Source organism: Sinocyclocheilus anshuiensis, unplaced genomic scaffold (genome assembly GCF_001515605.1).
Source record: "Sinocyclocheilus anshuiensis isolate Anshui unplaced genomic scaffold, SAMN03320099.WGS_v1.1 scaffold67, whole genome shotgun sequence".
In the NCBI taxonomy this organism is placed as follows: domain Eukaryota; kingdom Metazoa; phylum Chordata; class Actinopteri; order Cypriniformes; family Cyprinidae; genus Sinocyclocheilus; species Sinocyclocheilus anshuiensis.
The window spans coordinates 3255750-3264994 of record NW_015552546.1 but is presented as its reverse complement, the minus strand read 5'-3'; the positions used below and the strand labels follow the sequence as shown (position 1 = coordinate 3264994).

General features: G+C 34.5%; 1 protein-coding gene across 3 annotated transcripts in view; it reads right to left on the bottom strand.

Moving 5' to 3' along the window:
• Positions 1 to 5889: 5889 nt before the first annotated feature.
• LOC107664135 (prefoldin subunit 4-like) overlaps positions 5890 to 9245 on the bottom strand; it is a 4906-nt gene continuing 1550 nt past the window's right edge. For all 3 annotated transcript variants that reach the window (XM_016454594.1, XM_016454592.1, XM_016454591.1), the window contains exons 2-4: positions 8715 to 8822; positions 8499 to 8639; positions 5890 to 6237 (exon numbers count right to left, since the gene is read on the bottom strand). In XM_016454594.1, coding sequence (XP_016310080.1) covers positions 6106 to 6237; positions 8499 to 8639; positions 8715 to 8822 — 381 coding nt within the window. In that variant the 3' untranslated portion in view covers positions 5890 to 6105. The remainder of the gene's footprint in view (positions 6238 to 8498; positions 8640 to 8714; positions 8823 to 9245) is intronic.

The following is a 9245-nucleotide window of genomic DNA, read 5'->3' as shown; positions in this document are numbered from 1 at the left end:
AAAGATCCAAAGATCAGCATTTATCTGAAATAAAAAGCTTTTGTAACATTATACACTATACCATTCAAAAGCTCTTTTTAAAATTTATATTATAGAAATTATTACTTTCATTTAGCAAGGATGTTTTAAATTGATCAAAAGTGATGATAAAGACATTTATAATGTTACAAAAGATTTCTATTTCAGATAAATGCTGTTCTTCTGAACTTTCTATTTATCAAAGAAACCTGAAAAAAATCTACTCAGTTGTTTTCAACATAATAAAAACAATAATAATAAGAATGTTTTCTGAGCAGCAAATCAGAATATTAGAATGATTTCTGAAGGATCATGTGACTGGAGTAATGATGCTAAAGCTCTGCTTTGAAATCACAGGAATAAATTATATTTTCAAATAGAAAACAGTTATTTTAAATAGTAAAAATATTTCAAAATGTTACTGTTTTTTGCTGTATTTTGGATCAAATAAATGCAGGCTTGGTGAGCAGAAGAGAATTCTTTAAAAAACATTAAAAATCTTACTGTTCAAAAACTTTTGAGTGGTATGTTAGCCTATAGTTTGAAGTAAAAAATATTAATATTAATAAGGAGAGTCTGAGATTTATTTGACAGTGATTCACATTTCTTGTTTGTATGAAGGCTAAATACCAATAAAAGGTGAACATTTATTTATTTGCGAAATTTTTTTCCTAAAATATTATATAGTTTTACAGGAGTAGGTTTCATAGAGTTGGCAAATTAATTTTTCATAAGTTTGTAGGTACAGACATCTGTTGTGGCCGTTCTTGGCCGTTTTTATGAGGCTTTTTTAATAGTGTTCATATCGATATCGGAATTATATCGTATCGACCGAAATTAAGAAATATATCGTGATATAACTTTTGGCCATATCATCCAGCCCTAGGATTACTTGTGGATTATTGTGATGTTTTTATCAGCTGTTTGGACTCTCATTCTGACGGCACCCATTCACTGCAGAGGATTTGTTGATGAACAAGTGATGGAATGCTACATTTCTCCAAACATGTTCTGATGAAGAAACAAACTCATCTCCATCTATGGCCTGAGGGTAAACTTTTAGCTAATTTTCATTTTTGGGTGAACTATTCTGCAATAAAGCATTAAATGAAAGACCAAAACATAGGTTCATGGTTTTAGATTTCCAACAGAGTTTAGGTGTTAAATTTTGGAGCATAGCTTCACCTAGTACAGTAGATGCTAAAATGGGCAATACATTTCCAAAGTACAGTAGATTTAAATTGAAGAAGAGATTTGACCCACCAAAAACTATAAATATCTAGTTCATATCTCTCATATCTAAATAGCAAAAAAAAAAAAGTCTAGTTGCTCAAACAAGTAACACTCTTGAGTTAAACACAGTTGATCTGAAGTGCGAAAGGCTCATAAGGTGTAATTTACTGAGATGACTTTATCACTTAAGCACTGATACTCATAACAACAGCGCAGTGCCTGGTAACCTCACCGAGTGTTTACTGAAACCAACACATGCATAACAAGCACTCAAGAATAATGATTAAAGACAGGATGCAAGACGGAAAGTAGGGTCAAGAAAGAAAAGAGAAGGTAACGAAAGTAGAAAGGAAGAAAACAAATAGGAGAAGGAAGAAGGGAGGAAAGGGGATGAAAAAGATAAGGATGGAAGGATATGAAGAAAGAAAGAAAGAAAGAAAGAAAGAAAGAAAGAAAGAAAGAAAGAAAGAAAGAAAAAAACAAACAAATTAAGGAAGAAAGAAGCTAGATGAAGAAAAAGAAGGTAGAGAGGAAATGTAGACAAAGGAATAGTGGACTGGAAAAAAGGAATGAAATAAAAGCAGAATGAAGAAAGAAAGGAAACTAATAGAATGAAGGAAAAAAAGAAGGAAGGAAGGAAGAAAGAAAGGAAATGAAGGATAAATGAAAAAGGAAGGAAATAAAAACAGAATGAAGGAAGAAAGGAAACTAATGGAAGGAAGGAAGGAAGGAAGGAAGAAAGAAAGGAAAAGAAGGAAGGATGGATGAAAAAGAAAGGAAATAAAAGCAGAATGAAGGAAGAAAGGAAACTAATAGAAGGAAGGAAAGAAGGGAAGACGGAAGGAAGGAAGAAAAAGGAAAAGAATGAAGGATTGATGAAAAAGGAAGGAAATAAAAGCAGAATGAAGGAAGAAAGGAAACTAATGGAAGGAAGGAAGGAAAGAGGGAAGAAACAAATGAAGGAAGAAAGGAAATGAAGGATGGATGAAAAAGGAAGGAAATAAAAGCAGAATGAAGGAAGAAAGGAAACAAGAAAAGGAAGAGAATGAAGGCAGAAAGGAAAAATTAATAGAATGAAGGAAGGAAGGATGGAAGGAAGGAAGGATGATGGGAAAAATGAAGGAAATAAAAGCAGAAAGAAAGAAAATGAAGGAAAAAGGAAACAAGAAAAGGAAGAACATGAAAGAAGAAAGGAAACAGGAAAAGAAATTAAAAGAAGGAAGGAAGGAAATCAAGGAAGATGGAAGGAAAAAAGCTTTTAGAAAAGAAAGTAAGTGAAGGAAGAAAGGAAACAAAAAAGGAAAGAAATGAATAGAATGAAGGAAGAATGGACATGAGTGAAAAAAGGGGGAAGCACAAGAAGGAAAGAAATTAAGAAAGACATGATAGAATGAAGAAGGAAGAAGAGTTGTGTGGGAAATAAAATCCCTGATCTCCTCAGATTCAGGATGAGAGTGGGCGGAGCTTCTCTTTGTGCCCACAGGGCAGAGGAACTTGTTCATTGAGATCTGGATTCTCCCGAGGTCGGCCGCTAGAGCCTCTAACTCCATTTATTTATCTGCTGTTTTATTAGCTGGAGCAGGCCACACTCACACGCTCACTTTAATTAGGCCAGTACAATCACCGCTGCTCCAGCAGGACCAGACCAGCGCTTGATTATGCAGATGAAGGAATCACAACAGCTGGAATTCAGCACTCACTTCTTCTAAGCCAATTAGCACGCTTCTGACACCATGTAGTGACGGCGTTTACGCTGTCATGATGCAATTACAGAGTAATAATTATACTACCTGCTCAGTAGAATAAACGGTGTGATTAAATATGATGATATCTTGTGCAAATAATGCATGAAGGTCACAGCTTTTTAATGCACAATGCGGCTGTTTGTATTTACACTAAAATATAAAATACAGAGTCCAGCCAATGCGTTCTTCAAAGCTTCCTTCTGAAAATCAATACAACATATGAATAAATTGTTATTCATCTCAGATTTTGAGATCAAATCCAGGCTTTTTGGAAGCCTTCTGAATTCTGAATACCTCTGACCATTTGCATCCCGAGTTACAGCCCATATTTTGTACTATATAAAGGTATTAATTTCTCATTTGAACACTTAAAAGAGTTGGTTAAAGGAACAGATTAACCAAAAAGTATAATTTGCTGAAACCCTCAGGGCATCCAGGATGCATGAGTTTGTTTCTTCATCAGAACAGATTTGGATAAATTTAGCATTACATCACTTGCTCACCAATGGATCCTCTCAATGGGTGCCGTCAGAATGAGAGTACAAACACCTGATAAAAACATCACAATAATCTACAAGTAATCCACACAACTCCATAATCCATAATAACGCTTCCTCCAGTGAAAACTTCCATCCCGTTGTCCAAAATCCACCCACTTTTTCTTAGACTGTTTTCGCTTGTAAACGGTGCTTGATCTTTGCCTGTTTCTCTCCTGATTCAGGCGAGACGACTTTTTCACCGAAGAAAGCAATATTACGGATAGAGGATATTTTAGATGGAAGCAAAGGTCTGAATATAAAAAACAACTTAATGTTGGATTTGTTTTTTACAAACATGCAGCTTTTAAGACGTTCACTGATGGACTGGAGTGGTGTGGATTATTGGGATGTTTTTATCAGCTGTTTGGACTCTCATTCTGACGGCACCCATTCACTGCAGAGGATCCATTGGTGAGCAAGTGATATAATGCTACATTTCTCCAAATCCGTTTTGATGATAAACAAACTCATCTGCATCTTGGATGGCCTGCCCTGAGGGTGAGTAAACAGTCAGCAAATTTTCATTTCTGGGTGAACTATGCCTTTAAGCATCTTGCAAATTGCTGGTGATTTGCATAACCCGTCTAGAGAAGCATTGTCATTGAAATTGAAACCAAAGGAGCAGTGAGTATTAGCTGGCTCCATAGCTCAGTGGTTAGAGCACTGGTCTTGTAAACCAGGGGTCACGATCCTGGCTGGGGCCTGTATGTAAATGCAAACATTTAGCTTAAAACCTATAAAACATTCAAATAAAAACAACTACTATTTGCACATCTATCATAACACTACTGTAGTACTCAACCTGAATGCTTCCTCCTTTGGATTATTATTATCTGTAAACTGCACTGAATGTATCCAAATATTTCAGATATAAACTAATTTTGAATATATTACTGTTCAAAAAGTTTGGGGTCAGTAAGTTTTTTAATTATTTTTGGAAGAATTACCTTATGCTCACCAAGGCTGCATTTATTTGATCAAAAATACAGTAAACATTGTGAAAAAAATTACAATTTCTATTTGAATATATTTTCAAATGAAATGTATTCTTGTGATGCAAAGCTGAATTTTTCAGCATCATTACTCCAGTCTTCAGTGTCACATCTTTCAGAAATCATTCTAATATTCTGATTTAGAAACATTTCTATTATCAATGTTGAAAACATTTGTGCTGCTTCATGTTTTTGTGGAAACCATGATACATTTTTTTTTTTTACAAAATTCAAAAGAACAGCATTTATTTGAAATTGATAATGTTACAAAACATTTCTGTCTTTACTGTCACTTTTTCGATCAATTAAGGCCCCATCCACACGGAGACGCGTTTAGCTGTATAAGCATAAATTTTGTATCGTATAGGCGTTTCGTCCAGGCAGATCCGGCGTTTTGGGAGAGTGAAACCAATATTTTTTTAAACCGGGTCCCAGAGTGGATAAATCTGAAAACGACGCCCTTGCGTTTTCTTGTGTACAGCGAATCCGTATATTTTCTGAAACGATGATGTCATCACCTCGCCCCTAGTCAGACACCGCTACGTCACGTAACAACATGAACAAACACTGAACGATTGTCTTTTTATTAAAGGGGTCATAGGATGCCCATTTTCCACAAGTTGATATGATTCTTTAGGGTCTTAATGAAAAGTCTGTAACAGTTTTTCATAATTTCTCAATGGTAGTGTAAAAGACACCTTTTTTTACCGTCAAAAACAGCTCTTTTCAGATCAAGAGTTCATGTAGCATCCTATGACCCCTTTAACTAACATTAACACAGATTAATAAATGTATTGTTCCATGTTCGTTTGTATACTGCGCGCAAGGTTTACGCGCATAGTCCAAGTCGTCTTCTCCGTCTTTAGTGTATCTCTGTGGCAGAATTACAGCACCACATACTGGTCTGGCATGTATACTACATCGTTTTGTGTCGGTTTCGTGTGGACGCAGATATTTCTTGAGACGAGGAGAAAAAAAAGATCGGATAGGGAAATCTCTGGCTTTGTGTAGACGTAGTCTTAATTCATCCTTGCTGAATAAAAGTATTAATTTCTTTCAAAAACTGACCTTAAACTTTTGAATGATAGTCTAAGTTTTAAAATAAACATTAAATAACTAACATTAAACAAATCTTTTAGCTGACACTTTTATCCAAAGCGACTCAAAGTACACTTAATACGCTATTCCCTCTGAGGTTAAAAGTCTTGCTCAAGGGCACAATGGTTAGATATGAGCTGAAAGTTGCAACTTTCCCATTATCAGCTCAAAACTTTACCCACTATGCTAAGCCTACATAATTGCACCAATAATAATAATAAAAAATGAATTAGAAAATTGAAACAGATGGAAACAATGTAAATATTTAGCTTTTTTTATTTTTACATCAGTGCCTCTCATTCTCTCTTGCTAGATGCTTTAAACCACCTGTATGCAACAGCTCAAACAATTCACTAAACATAACGACATGTGAAATGCAACAAACATCAGAGTAAAAAGGGCGAGAACTTGTCAGAATAGAAATGCCATTTCCTGTTGGAGACTGACAGTCTGTGAGGTCAAGTCCACATGTTTGAGGTCTCAGCTCTCATCTGCCTCTAGATTGATGTTGTTTCCAAACTTGGCATATAACTGAACCTTCAAATCTCCAAGAAGCCCCTGTATGGACGACACACGGCCCTCCAGAGCTTTGATCTCATCCTGCAGAGCTTCCTGTGGAGACCAGAATAGAAGTATGGAAATGTTGAGCGCTACAACCAGGCTTCAAAACAAACACTCGGCAAGTACAAATCGGTTTTGCAAAGCAAAGAACATTAAGACGCCAGTTTAGATAAAAATTAGATAAAAAAAATGTTCCAATAAAAGAAAAAAATATCCTTTAACATCTAACAACTCTGTATCTAGTCAGTTTTTTTCTTGCTTGATGGTTTTGCGTTAGGTACTTGTATTCAATTGTAACTCGATTTGTGCTAATACTAGTCAAATCTGTATATTGAATAATATGTGTTAAATAACAGGGCAGCCCAGACAGAAACTACAAGAGTTACTGTTTAATAAAATGCTAGATAAAGTTACCAAAATACCAATATTAACCAGGAAAAAAGCACCAAAAAAAAAAAAAAAACCCTAATGAAGGACTTTTCATTATGAACAATCCTGAAATACACTGGGACTTTTATTTTGAAATGTCTATGCTTTACTATTGTTAGCTACTTGTTCAGAAAAAAAGAGGGAGATAAAATATGCACTCTTTACAACATCTACAACATAAACACCATAAAGAAAACATCATATCATCATCAACAGTTGATAAAAATCAATCTACTGACATAATGTGCAGTTTTCATCGATTCAAACTTTGAAATATACAGTGCTTTTGAAGTTTAATAAACATATTAGGCTGTATGCCCAAATCTGAGACCTCTTAAAATGATTAAGATGTTTGTTATACAATTTAAGACTTTTTAAATACCTGCAGGTAGGCATGGGCTGGTATGAGATTTTGACTGTATGATAACCTTAAGCAAAAATATCACGGTATCACGGTATTGTCGTTACAGCTCTAAAATGTGTTATTTTTAACTGACTGGGTAAAAAAAAAAGAAGCGTTTTGAAGAAAAATAAAGACTGACTGACATATTTATTTAACCTAAATCTGTAATTACAGTTATTTAATTTTAGTTATATAATTCATATACATATCATATCATTTAGTTATGTAATTTCATATACATAATTTGATTTAATAATAACCCAATCTGAAGCAAAAACAATGTTCTGACTAGCTTTGAGAAATTATACTACATGCCTGAACGAAGCAAATGGCAGAAGCTCTGAATGATACGCAGGTTCACTCTCTGACAGCAGGTGGCGCTCATGGAACACCAGATACAGCATTTCTCCGTCTTCAACGTCTCTGGCCTGTGTTAACGGCCGTTTACAGACTTCATATTTTCACATAAATGACATTTTGGAAAGCGATTGCATTGCAACGCAGTTTGTGCAAGTCCAGAACAGAGACGAGTTTAGGGCTGCCACTGACGACTATTTTTATTTCGATTAATCTATCGACTAATTTGTCGATTAATCTAAACGATTACTTTCCCACAACAACAAAAAAACAATTTTACTTAAGAATATTTTATTAAACTATATTTTATTAAAACCAAATGAAATCCAAATTTCTATGAAATCCTTTTTTTTTTTTAAAGCAAAAGTAAAGTGCATCCATCTCATAGTCCAAATCACGGAAATCAAAGTTCAGTATTATAGTGTAAGAATGACAACATATCCACGTGTTCTAGTCTACTAATAATAAAACTATAATAAAAAACACTTTTTAAAGGAGTATTTACCAGAAATGTTATTTACCAGAATTTATTTAGGAGAAAAATGTAAATGTGCAGTATTTCGGAAAAAAAAATATATATATTTTTTTATAAAATCAATTAATTGGAGATTATAATTAATTTTTTTGTGGTAATAAAAATAGATGTAAGTCACAATTATGCTTAATTATGATTTTTAAACGGGTTTAATATATCATGCAGCCTTGGGAAACAGTCTAATAATGTGTTTTATGGATTCTCGTCCGTGAAATGCGCCACTTCCGGTATTTTGCCGGTTAGTCGACGCGAGCAAAATTAAGTCGAGGATTTTTAAAAATCGAATAGTCAAATAAAATCGACGAATCGCGACAGCCCTAGACGAGTTGCTTGCAATAAGACAAAAAAAACGGCCGGTTGCCGATCTAGTACACATATTATACGTCCTCCTGCAGTAACCTGAGGTTAAGTCATGTGCAAAAACACAACGATTATAGTCGAATCAACTCTTGTGAGATTTGAACCTACAACCTTTCCAGCTCAGATCTTTAACCACTAGGCTACAAGTTTTTCCAGATTGAGGCAAGGCTCAGTAGGGCTCCCTAGCTCTGTGGGAGACACACAAACACACAGGGTTTGGTCCCTCACCTTCGCGGCCTCCAGCATTTCCTGCGTCTCTTCTTGAGAGTGACTGATGAACACGTCTCCGATCTGATACGGGATCAGCAGTGCATCGTCCTCACACATCATGAGGTCGTCACTGGCATCCTCCAGATTCTGTAAGGATTTCTGCATGAAAAGGGTTTGATCAGCATCCGCCTGAACAAAATGCAAACTAGAATGCATTTCAAACCATCCATTTACCTTTTTGGCCTCGATTTCATCTTTAAGTTCAGACATCCGATTTGTATTCCTGGCAAACTTGTTGATCTTTTGCTGGTCCTCAAATGTTACATTGACATCTTCAGCTGCCTGTCATGATTCAAGCAAGTTTTTTTTATTCAAATAATGAATTTCTTCCAATATAAATGAATCCTTCTGCTCTCTATATTAGAATGCACATTAGAAGTTAAAAATAAGTATATTTTTGAGTAAAGGAAACTATAAACTCAATAAATAATGCCCTGCAATAATTTAATTCGTATACTGTGTCTGTAGACATACACAGTGTTTTAAAATATTACTTTAGAGCAAATGAACACAGAATTATGTTTAAATGGTATGATATAAAAATAACAAATAATAAAGTAATTTTCTTTGATGCACTGAATGTTGTTGTTTGAATGTTAAAATCTGCAGTTGGTTTGATTTACAATTATTTGTTATATATAATTTTTTTGGTATAGAACACTTGAAGCTGAATAATATATATATATATATATATATATATATATA